Below are 20386 nucleotides of genomic sequence, written 5' to 3'. Positions count from 1 at the left end.
AACACTTAGCAAAACCTAAGAACAACAAGGTCCCAAAAAGCAACAATATTATGTTCTAGAACTGTGTCTCAATGAAGCTCACTTACAGCTCAGTCAATTCCTGACATTAGGCTAGACTTTTCTATGGTTTTCAATTCAAAAGCAAGCAACCACCATAACTTAAATTCCGACAGATCTCTCCTGAAATTGTGATTTTGTTTTAACCAAAAAAGTCCTTAAGCCTTCAAGATCTTGGAGCCTATTGAGCTCAACGGCTCAGTAAGAAGAGTTTATAGAGTCATCTGCCGAATTTTTGTATTTTAAGTAAATTTTGATGCCAGTGGGGGGAGAGGGGGGGTTCTTCCTACATTTCAAGTGCAGATAACCTATAACATTAGAAGGCATAATTTTGTGAGCATCTGAGAATCTAAGTACAGGAAGGGAAAATCCTTTTATTACACAGTTCCTAAGCTAGGACATTAGCCCTTTCTTCTTAGGCCTCCTGTCCACTCGCCATGGCCTTTTGCTAGGCCTCTATTTCTTTTATCATTGGTAGTCTTTGACCCTCACTGCTGTGTGGCCTCGTTTTGCTTTTTATCTACACATGAAATAGCATTTATCAACATCACTCAACATCTCTTTCAGAGAAATCACAAAAGCGGTTTTTTTTTGTTGTTTTTTTTTTACTTCCCCAACAGCTTGATGGTTTTTCTTTGCTGGCCAGCCCTAGGGCCTTTCTACTGAATTCCATTTCATTTTCCCTTTTTCCGACATGAGAGTCTCTCCTGTCTCATATCCTGGTGGGGTTTTGGATGCCTTCATTTACAGCCATTTTTTTGGTTTACAAACGTTCCCCATCTTTGCAAAGCTTCTGGGCCAGGTAGGAGTCTGGGCTCCCAAGGTCTCCTGTTTGGCCTCACTCATCCAAGACCTAATCACTTCAGAGCTGGAATTTTTTTTTTCTTTAATTTATCGCCTTCTTTAGCCACACTGGGTGGCAAGCGGGGTGGAAGCTATTTCCAGCAGCAGCTCTCGGTTAACGAGAACCGGCGTGGGCTCTGGCGTCCAGCACACCTGCCCCGACCACCTGTGCACTTCGGTAAGTCACTGACTCTCTCTCTCTCTCTCTCTCTCCCTCTCTCTCGGCGCCTCGGCGTCTCCAGACCTAAAATGACGATAAAACACCTACCTTTCAGGAAGGGGGGATGTGAAGACTAAACAAGCCAATAAATGTAAAAGGTGTTCAAGACACAGTAGCCCGTTAGAATTAATTACTACGATTTTTACGACCAACCCCAGGCCCAAAGCCAGATTCGCCCGAGAAGCCGAGTCTCCCTCCGCCAGAGACAAACGCCGCAACTCCCAGCCCCGCCTCGGCCGCCGGCTTTCCAGAGCATCCTCGGTGCGCATGCGCGCTGGCCACTTGTAGCGCGGCTTGCGCCGGGGCAGGAGCGTGAGGGGGCGCGCAGGCGCAGGAGCCAAGAGGCGCGCGTCGCAAAGTTACGCGCAGGCGCGGCCCGCCGGGGAGGCCGAACGGGCGTCGTTGTCCAGGTCCGCCATGGCGGAGGCGTCGAGGTGGCACCGTGGTGGTGAGCGGTGACCCTAAGGCGCGGTGGGGCTGGGCCGACTTGCAATTACAAGGAGCGTGGAAGGAGCGGCGGAGCCCCGTGTGTGTTCACGGGAAAGCTAGGATTCCCAGCACGTTTAGCCCGCACAGCCTTCCCGTGAGGAGGGGTGGACACCGGTCCCTTTTCACAGATGGGAAAACTGACGCTTGGAGGCGATGTGGCGCCGGGGCTCGAGCTGGAGGCTCCGGGCTGCACACAGGCCGTCGCTAGGCCATCCTGCGATGCCCTTTCCTGATCTGGGGAGTCTTCCCTTATAAGACCCAGGCGCGGTCCTTCCTCCTCCAGCGGGATCCAGCCTTCCCGAGCAGCAGTGTAGACGGTAGAGAAAACGACTAGGGACAAATGGGTGGGGTTTTTTTCTTTTTTCCCTTTTTTTTTTTTTTTTTTTTGTATTTTGCTTTTTTCACTTTCAGACGGGGCTTCTGAGGAAACGTAATAAAATTCATTAGTGTTGAGTCGTAAAGTGACCGCCCGCTCACCCTCCATGAGAAATGTTAGTAATTATTACTCCTAAGTAAAAGTGAGAGTAAAATAAATAAATAACCAGAAGCCCTTGGAGCTCTCCTTCACAGAGTGTTACCAGCTAAAAGTGGCCGTGTTTTCCCATCATCGTAATTTGTATACATTATAAACTGCGTAATAATGTAAGGAACCAGTTTGTTTTGTGTCTCGCAGGGACTCCGAAACCTAAGCTGCAATACAGAAAGGAAGTAGAAATTAGAACCACACTTCAGGAGTTGGCACTCTACTTTATTTTTTTAATAAACCTATGTATATGTAAGTATGCAGATGTAGATGAAGACACTGTTTGAACTAAGACGTCATGTGGAGGTGAAAAGTAAAACATGCACTTTATGAACCATAGGCTCTCAGACTAAGACCTGTGAAATAAAATAGCGACCACATTTTAGACTTACCTCTAATTCATGTAGATGGTACTGTTTCCATTTCTTAAAGGGCAAAGCTTTGCTGAGGTCACAGATGTAATGAAAACCTTTCATGGACGACACTGAACTGTTCCTTTCAGTTTTCAGTTCTATCCTGAATATAATTGTACCCTTGACTTGGCAATGTTGACACGATTTCTGCTAGAGCCATGTGAATACATTAGCTCAGTTTCATAGGTCATTCTACACACGAGACCAAAGAAGTTAGTCCTGGTGTCTGCTTTGTTCTTTCTCTGGCCTATTGCACAGTTAGTAGTAAAATATGCTGGTGCTGAGTCGCAGAAGGTATGTATGGATCAATGCAAATCTTTAAGGAGACTGGGAAAACATCTCAATCCATTTTTCCTTTCTGTGGGTCAAGAGCATTGACTGAATCAGTAGTAAAGAGCATCTCATCATTAGAGCACCCAGCAAACAGTAGGTATAAGCTCATTGGCCAGATTTCTCTCACGTTGATATGGCCTGCATACTGGCAATTAGTTATCAGCTAACTAGTTGGAGTAGGAGTGAGTTTGAGTAAGATCTTGATTAAAAAGACAATTCTAGATCTTATAAATTAAGACAACTTAGACTGGTTTTTAAATGCTTCTTACAGAACATTAAAGGAATGGAAAAATATAAAAATCAAAATTTCACTATTCAGAGACATTAAAAAAATTTTTATAATTAGGAAGAACTGAAAGCAACTTAAATCTTTATCAACAGAGGATTTGTAAAAAAAAAAAAAGACAGGATTTGTTTAAAATTTTGGTATTTACAATGAAATAATATGGAACATTAAAGTATGGCATAGGCTTATATGCTATAGAATAATGTTGAAGATAGATATTGGTAAAAACTAAAAGGCTTCTAGCAAAAAAAAAAAAAAAAAAAAAAGACCTATTTAGTCATATTGAAGGAAGACCCTGGGGATCCCTAGGTGGCGCAGTGGTTTGGTGCCTGCCTTTGGCCCAGGGCACGATCCTGGAGACCCGGGATCGAATCCCATGTTGGGCCCCCGGTGCATGGAGCCTGCTTGTGTCTCTGCCTCTCTCTCTCTGTGACTATCATAAACAAACAAAAAGAAAAGAAAGACCCTGCTATAAAACCTACCCACCTACCCTTGAAATAGAACAAATAGTAGTTAATTTTTAAAATTATTATCATATGCCAAAACATGGTTTTAAATGTTCCATATGCATTACCTCACTTCTCAAAACTATGAGGGAAGAGATGTCATCCTTATGTTAGGATTCAAATTGTTACCTGTTTGAATTCAGAGTCCATAGCTTTATTCACTACATTACATTGTCTACTCAAAATATAGAAAAAGCTTGGAGAATAGTATGCATAATGTGATCTCATTTCTGTAAAAATAAATTTATTTTCTTTATAAATGTGTAGGCATATGGGAAAATCTGAAGAATACATGCTAAACCTAAGTCTAGCAACTTCTTCCTGTTTTGTATATTTCTGTTTTCTTTTTTTAATTACTTTTTATAATTAGTCAAAAAATTTGAATTTTTGAAACAAAATGGGGAACAAAATTTAATTTTTAATCCTGATAAACAGTTTTTAAGAATAAATTTTTAAACAAAAATTCTTTTCTTTAGTGACTTTTGGGATGGTAAACCCACATATGTATTACTTAAACAAAGTTATGTCATCTTTATTTTTGGACACTTCTGTGCCTGGTGATGAAAGAACCAACTTTAAATCTATACGCAGCATAACTGATTTTTGGAAGGTAAGGTATCATGTGACAGAATGAAGTAGCTTTTGGTATTGCATAAACTAACTCTTGGCACACATAATAGGCACTGGAGACATTTGTTGAAGGAATGAATAAAAATGAGTATCGTTCCTTTAAACTTTTAGAATCAGCCAATCAGTGTATATGGAGAACCTATGCTCTCATTGTAACAGAGTTCTTAGAATTTTAAAAAATTATCCCTTTTTTAGCATTATCATTGCATAATTTAAAAAATTATCCTTTTTAACATTATTATTTAGAAAATAGTAGACTTGCTTATGTGAAGTTAGGATCTGTGTCAAACTGTAATTGTATATAGTGAAAATTATTCTTAAAAAATCCTTAAGGGGATCCCTGGGTGGCGCAGCGGTTTGGCGCCTGCCTTTGGCCCAGGGCGCGATCCTGGAGACTCAGGATCGAATCCCACATCGGGCTCCCAGTGCATGGAGCCTGCTTCTCCCTCTGCCTGTGTCTCTGCCTCTCTCTTTCTCTCTCTCTCTCTCTCTCTCTCTCTCTCTCTCTCTGTGACTATCATAAAAAAAAAAAATCCTTAAGTGTGGGGCAGCCCCGGTGGCTCAGCGGTTTAGCGCCGCCTTCAGCCCAGGGCGTGATCCTGGAGACCCGGGATTGAGTCCCATGTCAGGCTCCCTGCATAGAACCTGCTTCTCCCTCTGCCTGTGTCTCTGCCTCTTCTGTTTCTCTGTCTCTCTGTCTCTCTGTCTCTCTCTGCCTGTCTCTCATGAATAAATAAATAAAATCTTAAAAAAAAAAAATCCTTAAGTGTGAATGCCTCACTGGCTTAGTGAAGGGCATGGAACTCTTGATCTCCGGGCTATGGGTTCGAGCCTCACTTTGGGTATAGAGATTAATAAAAAAATAAAACTTTAAAAAAATCCTTAAATGGCCCATTAAGTGAAATGTATATAATTTTGGTATACAGCCCTGTACTGTGTGTATTACAGTAGTGTACAGTATACAATCAAGTATAATAATAAAGAGTACATATGCAAAATATAACTTTATAGTGTTTTTAATTATGTGAGAGTATAACTCCTTCACCTTTGGAATAGGTTTGTTTTTTCCATTACATTTAACTTAGCAAGATGCTCACATTATTAGGAAAGAACAATTAAGAGAATGGAATTTTCAGGTACCAAGTCACAAACATTAGGACATATAAGGAAGAGATAGGAAGGTTTTCCAGAGTTGATTACAATTCAGTTGCGTTTTCAAGGATGCGTACCAGGAGGGCGTTTTAGGTTATGTGCTATAAGTAATTCTACACATGGAGCTATGTTTGGCATTATAGGAATATAGAAAATGAGGTTTAAAAAAAAGGCCAAACTATGAATTGAACAGAGGTCAAATTATGAATGCCATGCTGGGAATCTGAAACTTAGGAAGGAGGCAGGGTCCTTCTTTAGTGTTAGAGGGGAAGTTTGAGATGAGAAGCAGATGATTAGAGGTCATTGGTATAGGTCAGATGAAATACAAAAGAACAAGGATATCTTCCCCAAAACTAGGAATAGAGTTCACCCTGCTTTTTTTCATCGTGCTGTCTTGAAGTATGCATGGCCAATGACAAGACAAATGCAGGAGAGAAAAAACAGAATCCTGGGTTTAGGATCTCTTACAAGGGCAAAGCCAGGAAGGAGTAGCAGTCATCATCACTGGAGCTGGTGGGAAAGGAGAACAGACAACTTTGAGGGGAAGTCATGATTTGTGGTCATGACACCATGAGTGTGTGACTATGGGTTTATATACTCATGTATTGGGGACAGTTTTCAATATACCCTCAAAGGGAGAAGAAGGGTTGTGAAATTAAATGAATTAATATTTGTAATTTTAAAAATCCTTAAATGGCCTTAAATGGCAATGCTAGAGCAGTGCATAGTACACAGAGTTTAGTGAATGTTAACCATCTTCATTATCATCATTGAATTCATTTCCTTTAATACTAGTGGTGACTTGGTCAGTAGTTTTCATACTCCTGAAAATCACTGATTTTCATGGTCTTAAGATAACATTTTGAATGTAGATTCTCTTATACAATTGACATGAAAATATTTTTCCCATAACATTTATCTTTCTATATGAAGTTTATGGAAGGACCCCTTTTGGAAGGTCTATACTGGGACTCATGGTACACTAACAAGACATTGTATGATTTAAAGAACAGCAGTCGCATCTACTATGAGAACATACTTTTAGGAGTCCCCAGAGTCCGTCAACTAAAAGTCCGCAACAACACATGCAAAGTCTATTCATCTTTTCAGTCTTTGATGAAAGAATGTTATGACAAATATACTTCTAAAAGTGAAGACATGGATGAATTTGGCCTTAAACAGGAAACTGAGTAAGTAACATAACTTTTTCTAACATCTTACCATTATATGTTTTTAAAAAAATCAGGAAAATATATTTTTTTTCCAAATAATACCAACAATGGTCTGACAGGTAAGGAGACTATTTTAATAATAGTATCAAAGGAAGGAGCGGTGTTTAGAAAAGTAAGAGTGAATGTGTTATTTTGATTACCAAAGGATATTAAGAGTATTTTTTCTAACAGATTGTGAAGTGCTAAGTCATTTTGGACATAAGGTAAAGCATCCATTTTTGCTTTTACAATACTCAATCAGTTTTTCTGTCTCTGACCAGACTCCCTCAGACACATCCCAAAAGTGTCTTGGGACCCCTAGGGAGTATCTTAGGTGTGCCCTGCTGCTTTCCTCCTTCCTCACTCTGGCTCACTTCAGTGATATCTTGTGTTACTGCCAATATGGAAGAGGAGCAGTTATGCTCTGAAGGCATTGCATCTGATGATGTCTTCCAAAGATATTACAGCAGTGTTCTCCAAATTGGCTGAGGCTAATGCTGATGTACACTCATGTCTATACTGAAAACATAAAACCTGAAACCACTGACATTGCCTCCCCTTAATACAGAAGATTCTGGTATCATTGCTTTTATGATCCTATGAAAATCATAGGGAGAGGGAACAAATTTTTTAATGTAATATTTATCAAAATGATACAATTTTCTAGAAGCAGCTTCTTTGAGCTCTTCTAGTTGTTTCTTCTGGTGTACTTCCTATTTCTAAATGATGTGCTTATCCTGCTGTTACTTGATTTTACAGTTACATGTATCTCTTGTCTCCGTCATGAAAGGTGTCTGTCCTCTGTCCCTCCCTCTACACATAACTTCCCATTTCTCTTAGCCTGTAGTTAGATCTTAATTTTTGCTAATCATTAGTCAATGTTTATATTATAAATATGAGCAATGATTACATTGCTTTTCTTCAACAACCTCCTCTGTAGCCCCAAGATTAATCACTGCTTTGCAGTTTTTGTTGACTCATTTTTCCTTTGTGTTAAGTTTTTGGTTATACTTTAGAATAATAAAGTGCTTGTATAATTCTTAGAAATCTAATAAACTCAAAAGTATGGTGACACATTCTCTTAGATATTACAGTACTATATACTACTCTTTCAATGAAAAATTACAAAATAAATCAGTTATTCAATTGAACATCTTAAATTGGAATCTGAAAACTAATCTGTTAGGTATTCTATTATTCCAAAATCTCCACAAACAACTACAATTAATTTAAATATCAAAATTAGGGACACTTGGGTGGCTCAGCAGTAGACTGTCTGCCTTCGGCCCAAGGCGTGATCCTGGGGTCCTGGGATCGAGTCCCACATCGGGCTCCCCAAAGGGAGCCCACTTCTCCCTCTGCCTGTGTCTCTGCCTCTCTATCTCTTATGAATAAATAAATAAAATATTTACAAATAAATAAATACCAAAATTAACACCACAGATTTGGAATTACAGTACTTGTTATTCCCTAACAACCAAAATACTTAACAACCAAAATAAGCATCAGTCTGGGCATGTTTGTCTATCTAAAATGTAACATTCACTAATTAAAAACATAAAAAATTGGAAGTAGGAGAGGATTGGTGTAACAAATGTTTTTGTTCCAGTTTAACAACCATGTGGAAAACACTCAAAAATACAATGGAATTTTCATTAAATCTGAGTGTTTTTTCTTAGTGGTATCACTTTTCCCCCCTCCTGAAAACAAACACAGTACTATTAATATTAATAGAAAAATGAGTTTAAGCAGTGCAGTGCACCTTTGGGAAATCATTCAAATCCTGTTTGGGGAGACCGAACAAGGACTTAAATGAGGAGTCAAGACTTTATTTTTTGATATCCCATAATTAAAAGTAGAAAGGATGGGGCGCCTGGATGGCTCATTCAGTTGAGCATGGGACTCTTGATTATCAGCTCAGGTCATGATCTCAGGGTTGGGGGATCAGACCGGCCTCCCCCTCCACACTAAGCATGGAGTCTACTTGGGATTCTCTCTCTCTCCCTCTTCCCCTCCCCACTTCACATGTGCTTGCTCATTCTTGATAAATAAATAAATAGGATGGAAACAAAATTCAGTTATGCATATTTTACTTTGATTTATGAACTTTCATTAAAATACCTATTTAACGATCTAGACATTGTAGGAAAGCCCTTGTTTATTGACATTTATACATGGCATATGACCTGTAGAAGACAGACTACGAAGCTCCTCTTTTACCGTATGGAGACAAGTATTTCTGAATCATAGTGCTTGATATTCTTGTCCTACAAAAAGACTAAAGATCTCATAAGACAACAGAAACATGTATTAAAGAAAAAAAAACTCAGTCATGGTTTTCTAGATTATAAATTCCTTGAGGCAACAAATGGATTTTTTTAAAACCTTTTCTCATAGCATCTAGTCCAGTGTGTTGTCCACACTAAACACTAAAAAATGAAAACATACTAAATCCTTAACTCATTGTCTTGCTTCAAAACTACTATAATACTTATGAACTTAATACTCCTTTTTTTTTAAGTTACCATAAATTCTTAGAATACATCTCAGTCAGGCTTTCTCGTCTCTCCGTTATTCTTTTTATACCTAACAGATGGAAGTATGCTGCTCCTACTAGTTCCTCCCCTTGGCACTGGGGATTTGTTGGTGTTTACCAAAATGGGGGATTTATTTTCACTTTATCAAAATCAAAATCTGAAACAAAAAACAAGTTTGTTGACCTTAAACTGAACAGCTGGATCACAAGAGGGACTAGAGTTATTTTTATTGATTTTTCATTATACAATGCTAATGTAAACCTGTTTTGCATTATCAGGTAAGTAACTCAAAACCTCTTTATTAGTCTCTTGAATTTAAAAAGCTTCCAAAGGGGCGGTTGGCTGGCTCAGTCACTGGAGCAGGACTTTTGATCAGGGTCATGAGTTTGGGCCCTACATTGGTGTGTAGCCTATTTCAAATACATGCATGCATATATAACATCCACAGCCCTCATTAGGGTTTCCAGTTTGTGTGTGTACTGAGATTTAAATCATAAGCCCCAGGGGTGCCTGGGTGGCTCAGTTGGTTAAGCATCTGACTCTTGATCTCATCTCAGGCTTTGATCTCACAGTAATGAGTCCAAGCACCATGTTGGGTTCCACACTGGGCCTGGAGCCTACTTAAAAAAAAAATCATAAGCCTCAAATATAATGTAGTTATGCCAATAATGAAAACTATGGTAAAGCAACATCATATTCATTGTTTCATTGTTTTGAGATATATTCAAGAAAATGGAGAATTATAGTATGTTTTATATTAAGGATATATAGTCCTGTTGTCATTCTGCAGCTGTGCAGATCTAACGTTTAGTCTTGATTTCTTCCTCTAGATCATTCAAATCTGTTGATGTCCTTTCAGAATGAGCTTCTTCATTAAGTTATTAATTTTTGTCTCAAGAATAAACAATTTAAGTTCCAAACAATATACACCAATAGCCCATATCCTAGAAATGATTAGAGCCTGTGGTGATTTGCAAAAATGGCCCCCATTCTTCACATCTTTGCCATGTAACCTTGCCACCCAAGTGCTCTGCCACCCAAGGCCAGGTACACTTACACCCGGCTCCTGATGCTGGGCTCAGCCTTGTGACTGGATGTGGTCAACAGAATGGGAGCAGATGAGATACAAGCAGAAGTTTGAAATGAGTTTGTATTTTAAACTTGTTCCCTTGCATTTCTACCATTACATGAGAAGGACACACCCAGGTGATTTGGACCCAGGGAAGATGATAAGAGGCATTTCCTTATGAGGAAGAGGAGGAGGTGGTGGAGGAGAAAAAGAAAGAGAAGGCAGGGGGAGAGAACCCTCTAAAGAGAAAAATTCTTTCCATTAGTCTGATGATCTTAGGTCATTTGCCTAACCTGGACCATGCTAATTAGCTTTAGGCCCATGTTCTAGAATCAAACACTGACAAAGTAAAGAGGATTACCATGATTGGATCTGTTTGATCCATGGATCCATTGATCCATGATTGGATCGGGTTGAATCAGCTTCTTCTGAATGATCTGGGAATGAGTGGATACCTGATACAATCAGGGTTCTGATAGAAAAGAGGAATGGGATAATGACCACTAGACAAGCAAACAGTAGTATCTACTGAAATCTCAGTGAGCCTTACATCTCTCCCATGAGTCTTACATTTTTACTCTGAATGGAATACGGAATTGGTGTCTACTCTGATAAGGGGATTTTGTTCAACAGGGACAGTGAAACACAACCATGGCCTTTAAAATCTGGAAAAATGAATAAAATGAATAAAACAAATTGATTGTCTTAAGTAGCCAATGGACATTATGTAATTTATAGTTTTTTTCTCTTCTTTCAGGGAATCAGTTTTTTTTAAAAAATATTTTATTTTTATTTTTTTAATAAATTTATTAAATCAGAGCTTTTTTTACCAACATTAATCACTTTTTCCAACAGTCCTGCTCAGAATAAAGTGAAGAATACAAATCATTTTTATGTCTTAAATATGAGGAAAAACATTGGGATAACTGGCTTAAAATCATGTGGAGAACTCCTTGTTACACTAGACGAAGTGCAGCTTTCCTGTCTCTGGGGTTTCTGCTTATTCTATGTTTCTGTCTTAAATGCTACTTTTTAGAAACCAGATTTTGAAACTTTAAACGGGTTGTATACCTAGTAAGTAGTTATATGGGAACACGTTACTTAAGACCTTATCCATTGATTTTCCTTTTGTAAACATGTCTGGCAAACTGAACTGAATGCTGTTCTTTTTTTCCCTTTCCACGAGTGTACAACTTCAGATCAAAATCTTGAATTCCTCTCACTGCACTCACTCACCATTCCACACCTACTACGTGCAAAGCAAAAACAAACAGTTCTGTTTTCTCTTTAACTGGTTTTTGGGGTTTTTTGGCAGCACCTTCTTCCACTACCAGTATTTGCTAATATAGGAGTAACAGAATAATTACATTATGATAGAGATACTGGGTTCCTTAAATTGCTGCCAATTCTTAGTTATTTGAAGTTACAGAGAAGAGTAGACATACAGTGAACAACTTCAAAACCTTTAAATTTAGTGTTGGAATTCATTTTTAACCTTGTATTTGCCTGTAGATCCTTGAATCCAACATCGTGTGCCTAAAGTAAACAAGAAACATTTGTTTTAGTAGAATATGTAATCTTGACCCTTAGAAGCAAGACATGTCTCTGATAATCTAAAGGAGGAGAGGGTATTTTCCTTCTCTGAAATATTCAAGAATTATGTATTCTGGGCGGGGGGGGGGGGAGGAGTACTGATTAATAACAGTAAGTAACAGTGGGCAGCCCAGGTGGCTCAGCCGTTTAGCGCCGCCTTAGGCCCAGGGCCTGATCCTGGAGACCCAGGATCCAGTCCCACGTCGGGCTCCCTGCATGGAGCCTGCTTCTCCCTCTGCCGGTGTCTCTGCCTCTCTCTCTGTTTCTCATTAATAAATAAAATCTTAAAAAAAAAAAAACAGTAAGTAACAGTATAGCATTTTCTTGAACATCATCTCATTCTCCTGTGGAGATAAAATAGTATTCCTTGTCATGACCAAGCAAGCTGAACACAGAGTAGAAAGAATGTCTGGCTAAAATCACATCTTACTTTTCTCAAGTACATTGGTCTTTGACCACTGAATATTCAGAGTACAAAAGAAGCAGAGCCATTAAAAAGATAAGTGAGTGCACTAGAATTCCGTGTGTATTAAACAACATGATCCCAGAGGACATATTTTGTACAAAATAACCAATTATTACAGTACACATCATCCCAGAAGTTGCACACTGAGCTAGGCACTGAAATCTAAATGCTTGAAATAAATGCACAGTTACCCTCACAACCTAATTTTACAGATTGGCGGCAGAATTCCCGGCAACCGGAGGAATAATTACTTCCTGGCAGTTTTACTCTGTGAAGCTCCTCAGATACGTTAGCTACTATGATTATATCATTGCTTCCTGTGAAATCACATTTTGTATTTTTCTTATTGTCTTCACAACACAAGAAGCCCAAAAAATAAGAGAATTTAAGTCTGCCTATTTCAAAAGTGTTTGGAACTGGCTAGAATTACTACTCTTGGTGGTAAGTATACATTCCTGTGTACGGTTGGAGGGAATCACATCTGAACTCTCCATGGAGGGAGGTATAAAAAGCAGGATTTTCTGTTCATCTGGGACTTACTTTAAAAGCTGCAAGTATCGATCATAAAAAGAACTGTCACACCATTAGTATGCCTCCAAAACTAAGAAGTCTTATTTTTTAAAAAATATTTTATTTATTTACCCATGAGAGACAGAGAGCGAGAGAGAGAGGCAGAGACACAGGCAGAGAGAGAAGCAGGCTCCATGCAGGGAACCCGATGCAGGACTTGATCCCAGGACCCCAGGATCACGCCCTGGGCCAAAGGCACCGCTGAACCACCCAGGGATCCCTAGAAGTCTTATTTCTTTTTTCCTTCCTGATTTGGTCCTTGAAAGAATCAGCATAAACTTAGAAGAACAGGTGATTGTATAGGTATTAGGATTTAATGAGCACAGGTCTCCCTCCCCTCAAAAAAATGTGTTTCTTATAGCACCTCATGTTGAAAATCGTGGTTATTTTTTGGACATGTGCTCTGCTATGTTGCCTTAATCCACTTTCCTCTTTACACTGAATTTTGAAAGAATATGCAAAATTAAGCCTAGAAAGAATACTGAGAGGAGGGGCAGGCGGTAGTGAGCAACAGAGGGTAGCTCCTAGGTACAGAGAATACCAGGACTGGGGAGACAGTCTCTGAAAGAAATTCCAGAAACTGCCAGTTCTCATCACTGGAACGTACTAAAATACACAGAGGTCGGCAGATGGCAAGACATTAGTCTTAGGAACAATGAACAAACATTTCTGGCTTCTACGCTCCTATTGACACTTAGAGCCAATCCAGGATACAGGTTTTGTTTCTCAAAATGAGATTAAGTTTCTTGGCCAGCATGGGTGGCTCAGGGGTTTAGCACCGCCTTCAGCCCAGAGCGTGATACCGCAGATCCAGGATCGAGTCCCACGTCAGGCTCCCTGCGTGGAGCCTGCTTCTCCCTCTGCCTGTGTCTCTGCCTCTCTCTTTCTCTGTGTCTCTCATGAATAAATAAATAAAATCTTTTTTTAAAAAAAGTTTCTCATAGTGAGGAAATGTGCCACCTACATCTCTGGTGTCCTCATTTAGTATTTAACACACAACATGACATTGAATGTTTAACTATGATCATTTCAGGCCAAGGATGTTAAAGGAAGATTTTCATGACAGTTAGAAAGCTGTGATGCCTGACATACCCTGGTTCTGAAATCCTCTTCCAGAAGAATTGTCAAAGGGCTCTCAAAGGGCTTTTTTTTTTCCCACAGGAAAAATTCTTTTTAGTGTGGCAAGGTAGAAGATATTAAACTTTTAGGTATCATGTGTATGGACGTGTTGAACTACTACACAGTACACCTGAAACTAATATAACCCTACCTGTCAACTACATTGGAATGAAAGACAAATAAAAATAGGCTTCTAAGAATCACATAGTTACATGAGGCAGAAATGCAGTCTTATCAGAATAATATTTTATAAATTTGTGCTTCATGACTCAGGCAGATAGATTAGGTTGGTCAGGTGATCAGTATTTTTGTACTTTTGTGATCCTGATGCTATCATAAACTTCATTAAGTTGAGATTTATTTCCATTCATGTAAAAGCCTTCACCTTAATTCTCCCTTCTTTTTTAAACTTCTGGGGAACTTTTTCCTGTGTCTGTTCATAGGCTGCAGGAGATTTAGAAGTAGAAATTGTCTCTAATTTAACTTTTCTTATTTTTCCACTCAGTTGTGTTTTGTGACTGTTACCTTCAACATATACTGTAATGTACAAATTTTTCTCTTACTTGGAGACCTGTTAAAAAATACTGAAAAATATTCAGACTTCTATTTTCTTGCATATTGGCACACTTATTACAACAATGTAATTGCTATCACCATCTTTTTTGCATGGATAAAGGTATTTATAATTTATATTAAATACACCAGATATATTTTTTTACTGTATTGGATAGCAAAACAGGAACTAAAGCTGCAAATTATGGGGGGGGGGGGAGGATTTTCTTAACTACAAAGTAATTTTAAAAGTAGCTTGGCCTTGCAATGATTGCGGGCAAATCCTCAAACACTCCTATCATTAAGTACTTCCTTTAATTTGAAGCAATTTTTTTTCTGAAATTAATTTTACTCACTCTAAATAATTATATTATTCCTGTTTCAATTAACTTTGTTCTTTTTCAGATATTCAAATTTATAAGCTTTAATAAGACAATGTCTCAGCTGTCATCAACCTTGTCTCGCTGTCTCAAAGACATAGTAGGATTTGCCATCATGTTTTTTATAATATTCTTTGCTTATGCTCAGTTAGGATTTCTCGTTTTTGGATCACAAGTTGACGACTTTTCCACTTTTCAAAATGCCATGTAAGCTGCTAGTGTAAATGTAATTGTATTTACTAGCTTGTAAGAAAAAAAAATCATGGAAAGGCCTATAATAAGTAGTAACGTATGTTTTAATAAATTTAGACTTGGCTTTTTATTTTCACTGATAGCAAAATACCTGGTCACACTCAAAGTAGTATTTAGCATTAAAAGATCCAAATGGATAGTACAGTCCATTTTTTAAATGTTAAGAGGTCAAGTTAGAAAAATAATTTTTCACTGGTAAAAATTTTATCAGATATAACAGAAATTGGCCTCTATGTCTCTATGATATTTATTGTCTGGAGAAAAGAAAGCTTAAATGTTTTTCTTTAAGGGCTCTACCTTCAGAATCCTTCTACTGATATTCACCTGATTGTCCTTTGCTGACCTGGCAAAGCTGTGTTTTGAAAATATTTTTATACACATAAAGCAATCAGCATGCAATGAACTTATACCACTTACCAGGTAGAATCCTTAGAAAGTATTCAGGCTTTTTTTTTTTTTTAAGTGAATAATTTAAATAAATTTACTCTCCTTTTTGGGTAAAGTAAGTTCTGTTTGTGTAAGAAAATTACAATAGTCTGAAATATCAAGTCTCAAAATATGTTCTGTGTAACTTAGATCAAGATTGGAGGGAAGTGGCTTCATATTTAAATAAGTTTTTGAAATTTGGCATCACTCTTTTGAAAATTTGCAGTGCATATTAACATACGGCCTTGAGGAAAACTGCAAGAGACTTCTTTAGTTTAGAAAAAATTACTTGTCGATTCCCTTTTACTTGGTTTTGGGAGAACTTTGGTCTAAAGAAACATTTTAGGTTGCTCTGTCTTCACCATCCACATGGAAATCCTTGAAGTGCCAGTTCTAAGAAATACCATAATAATTTCTGGAATAATCCTTTATTAATCAGTAGTAGAAAAAAGAGTGGACTAGGAACCAAGGGGATATAGTTCTACTCTCCAATTCTGCCACTAGCTATTCAACTTTTCTAGACCATTATTTCTTTTTTTTTTTTTTTAAGATTTTATTTATTCATGAGAGACAGAGAGAGAGAGAGGCAGAGACACAGGCAGAGGGAGAAGCAGGCTCCATGCAGGGAGCCCGACGTGGGACTCGATGCCAGGACCATGGGATCACGCCCTGAGCCGAAGGCAGATGCTCAACCACCCATCAACCTGGGTGTCCCTAGACCATTATTTCTTTATCTGCAAATGAAGAGACTGAACTAAATTAATCCCAAAGATCCTTTCCAATGTCAAACAGCCTATAATCTGCGAAGTTTAATTAGCTTTCTCATGAGTGAATTATGTTTGCAGTTCCTACTTCTTGGTCCTTTTCTAGGATCTTATTTCAAGCATTACTTAATAATAAAACGTAGTAGTATTGGACATTGAATATAAATGCAGTAATTTAAAGAACCTGGAGGGATGCCTGGGTGGCTCAGCGGTTAAGTGTTTACTTTTGGCTCAGGTCAAGATCCCAGGGGATCTAGTCACGCATTGGTTCTCCCTCTGCCTGTGTTTCTGCCTCTCTCTGGGTCTCTCATGAATAAATAAATAAATAATTTTTTAAAAATTAAAAAATAAAATAAAGAACCTGGAAATTGGTCTTACTTGATATAGTGAGGAAGAAAGGAAGTATAAGGCGCAGAATAAATAGGTAGACAACTTTAGATTGCATTAATGAAGGGACTTCTGCTTTTGGTAATAATGTGCTAGGTTATTCAGATCAACCTCCATTCAAGACAATTTAAAAAGCTAGATGAGGGGCACCTGGGTGGCTCCATTAGTTAAGTGTCTGCCTTTAGCTCAGATCATGATCCCAGGGTCCTGGAATCAAGGCCCAAGTTGGGCTCTCTGCTCAGTGGGGAGACTGCTTCTCCCTCTCCTTCTGTCGTTCCCCCTGCTTGTGCTCTCTAGCTAGCTCTCTCTCTCTCTCTCAAATAAATAAATAAAATAGTAAAAAATAAAATAAAAATAAAAAGCTAGACAAAATCAGATAACATTGAAGAACTAACCAAAAAAAATAGATAGTGATCAGAACCAAAGAGCAAGAACCCAGAGAACTAAGCTCAGCATCCAAGGCTTCTCTTGCCCCAAAGGCTTTTCTTTAAGTTGATAAGAATTTCTTTTATTATGTTAAAATATACATAAAATTTACCACCTTAACCATTTCTAAGTGTACAATTCAGTGACATTAAGCACATTCATATTGTGCCACCATCACCACAATCCATCTCCAGAACTCTTTTCCTTTTGTAAAACTGAAACTATGCCTATTAATCAAGAATTCTCCATGTCCCCTTCCCCAGTAACCACCATTCTACCTTGTGTGTGTGTGTGTGTGTGTGTGTGTGTGTCCCTTATTAACTCTAGGTGCTTAGTGGGATCATACAGTATCTGTCTTTTCATGACTGATTTACTTCACTTAGCATGTCTCCAGGATTCATCAGTGTTGAGCAATATGTCAGAATTTCCTCCCTTTTTAAAGCTGAATAATATCCCATTTTATGTATAAATCTTAGTTTGATTATCCATTAATCTGTTAATAGCCACGTGGACTTCTTCCAAGTCTTAGCTTTTGTGAATAATGCTTCTGTGAACATGGGCATACAAATCTCTTCAAGACTCTGCTTTCAATTCTTTTCGGTGTACACCCAGAGGTGGAATTGCTGAATCCCATGGAAATTCTATTCTAAATTTTTTTGAGGAACCACCATACTGTTTTCTACAGTGGCCGCATCATTTACATACCTACCAATGGTACACCAGGGTTTCAATTTCCCTACATCCTCATCAACACTTGTTATTTTCTGGGCTGCTTTTTTTTTTTTTTTTTTTTTTTAATAGTAGACATCCTAATGGGTGTGAGGTGATATCTCATTGTGGTTGTGATTTGCATTTCCCTGATGGTTGGTGATATGGAGCATCTTTTCATGTCCTTAGGATATGTTGGTCTCTTGATGGTGTCCCAGAGGCTCTGTTCATTTTTCTTCAATCATCTTCCTTTCTGTTTCCCAGGCTTGATAATACCAATCATCCTATCTTTAGGTTCACTTATTTTTTTTTTCTTCTGCCTACTCAAATATCCCTCTGACTCCCTCTAATGAACTTTGATGTCAATTATTGTATTTTTCAGCTCTACAATTTCCTCTTGGTTTCCTTTGGTTTTCTATATCTTTATAGATATTTCCATTTTGTTCATAAACCATTTTCTTGACTTCCTCCATGTCTTATAGTTCTCTGAGCATCTCTAAGATGGCTGTTTTAAAGTCTTTGTCTAGTAGGCTTGCCATCTGGTTTTTCTCAGGTATAGTTTTTGTTGGTTTATTTTTTTCCTTCGATGGGTTCATAGTTCCCGGCTTCTTTGTATGTCCTGTCTTTTCTAGTTGTTGAAAACTGGACATTTGAATGCAGAATGTGGTAACCCTGGAAATAAGATTCTTGCCCTTCACCAGGTTTCCTGTTTTTTTATTATTATTATTATTATTATTATTATTATTATTATTATTTACTGTCTTCATACCGAGGATTAGCCTAAACTGTAAAAGTTCTTTTGTAAACAAATTTTATTCATTTATTTGACAGAGAGCATGCATGCGCACAAGCAGGGGGAGTGGCAGGCAGAGGGAGAGGGAGAAGCAGGGATCCCGACACAGAGCTCGATCTCAGGACCCTGGCATCATGATGTGAGCCGAAGACAGAAATTTAACTAACTGAGCTACCCAAGTGCCCCATGTAAAGGTCTTCTTAGGTCTTTTCTGAGCCTGCATGTTTCTTGGAGATGCATGGTGACTTTCTAATTTCCTCTATATATGCAGTTGCTTTTGATGTCTTTAATGTCTGGCTCCAAAGGGAATGTCTTTAATGTCTGGCTCCTTTTCCTTAAAAAAGGACAAATGAAGGAGGAGGGGAGGGCACCAGCCATTTAATCCCAAGGACATTTCTTCAGCAAGAGGGAGAGCGACATGCAACAGACAGGGGAATATGCCCACCTCTGTCTGCACCCCTGTGATCAGAAGGAGCTTTCGGCAATCAGAACACAGACCCTTAATGTTTGGAGAACAGTGTCCTGATTGCCCACCCTCACTCCCAGAGGTTGCATGCAAGCTGCCCCAGGGATACACGCATGGCTGCCTGCCATGGGCTCGGGGGTGGGAGATAGGTAGTTTTTGCCAACCTGAAACCTGAAATAGACCAAAGTTGTCTAAGCCTTCCCCTGACCATTGCTAGCCTTAACGAGGCTCCAGAGCTCCAAAACAGTTACACCAAATTCTGCCTATGTGATTGTTGTCTAGGTGGGGACTTACATTAGTAAATCCTAATGTTTCTTACTCCGCCACCTTCCTCAAACCCTCCACCATGAAGGCATTTTTGATGATCCAGAGAAATAGTCAAGAAACTGTGCTCCTCTGAGGTGGGCACTTGACAGGATGAGCAGTGGGTGTCATTCTATATGTTGGCAAACTGAACACCAATAAAAAACAAATTTATAAAAAAAAAAAGAAAGAAAGAAAGAAAACTGTGCTCCTGGCCACCTCTCCCAGAAAGGAAACAGAAGGCAAAGTCCAGAGCTTGCCTGGGGGGTGTCAAGGAGGGGGCTTATCTGAGAACTTCTCCACACATCAGGCAAGGAAACTGAAGTGCTAGTGCCTCAAGTTAAAGGTGAACCAATCCCTCATAATTTCATGTCTTAAAGTTGGATTAAGATGGTCCTGGGCTAGAATGTCTTTGTGCATCTGCAGACAAACAAAAAAACCTCTCCGGAGAAAGGTTTATTCATTCTAAGTCTCCAATTACTTCTACAAGCAATTTTTCAAATATAACTTACTATTGATAGTCAAAACCAACCTGGTACAGAAGGGGTAAGAAATCATAAGCAAGAATTAGCAGATAACAAACAACAGACTCAAAGACTTCTGATACTGGAATAACCATGCAATACTTCCTATATTTAGAGAAATAAAACATAAGTCAGAAAATATCGTTATAGAACAGGACAGTATAAAAATTACATATTTGAAAAAGTATCAAAAACAGAATTCTAAAACTGAAAATTGTAGTAACTGAGATTTAAAACCTAGTTGACATGGGGCACCTGGGTGGCCCAGTCAATTGAGCTTTGGACTCTTTATCTCGGCTGGGGTCTTGATCTCAGGGTTGTGGGTTTGAGGCCCACACTGGGCTCCATGCTGCACATGGATCCTACTTAAAAATAAAAAATAAAAAAA

At 38.6% G+C, this 20386-nt stretch overlaps 2 protein-coding genes across 14 annotated transcripts in view; one reads left to right on the top strand and one right to left on the bottom strand.

Moving 5' to 3' along the window:
- Positions 1-1421, bottom strand: part of KLHL3 (kelch like family member 3) — a 271050-nt gene extending 269629 nt beyond the window's left edge. For 3 of the 13 annotated variants that reach the window (XM_072728530.1, XM_072728525.1, XM_072728528.1), the window contains exon 1: positions 1169-1343. The gene's annotated coding sequence lies outside the window, so the exon portion shown is untranslated. Of the gene's footprint in view, positions 1-1168 lie in introns of all 13 variants that reach the window. The other 10 variants (XM_026001314.2, XM_072728518.1, XM_072728531.1 and 7 more) reach the window with 8 other exon arrangements.
- The window catches only part of PKD2L2 (polycystin 2 like 2, transient receptor potential cation channel), a 39625-nt gene continuing 19990 nt past the window's right edge, over positions 752-20386 (top strand). The window contains exons 1-10 of the mRNA XM_072731911.1: positions 752-859; positions 965-1078; positions 1409-1568; positions 2193-2384; positions 4147-4280; positions 6386-6642; positions 9257-9478; positions 12541-12769; positions 14523-14693; positions 14975-15156. Coding sequence (XP_072588012.1) covers positions 752-859; positions 965-1078; positions 1409-1568; positions 2193-2384; positions 4147-4280; positions 6386-6642; positions 9257-9478; positions 12541-12769; positions 14523-14693; positions 14975-15156 — 1769 coding nt within the window. The remainder of the gene's footprint in view (positions 860-964; positions 1079-1408; positions 1569-2192; positions 2385-4146; positions 4281-6385; positions 6643-9256; positions 9479-12540; positions 12770-14522; positions 14694-14974; positions 15157-20386) is intronic.

Source organism: Vulpes vulpes, chromosome 12, assembly GCF_048418805.1.
Source record: "Vulpes vulpes isolate BD-2025 chromosome 12, VulVul3, whole genome shotgun sequence".
NCBI lineage: Eukaryota > Metazoa > Chordata > Mammalia > Carnivora > Canidae > Vulpes > Vulpes vulpes.
The sequence above is the reverse complement of the archived record's forward strand: the minus strand, read 5'-3'. Positions and strand labels throughout refer to the sequence as shown.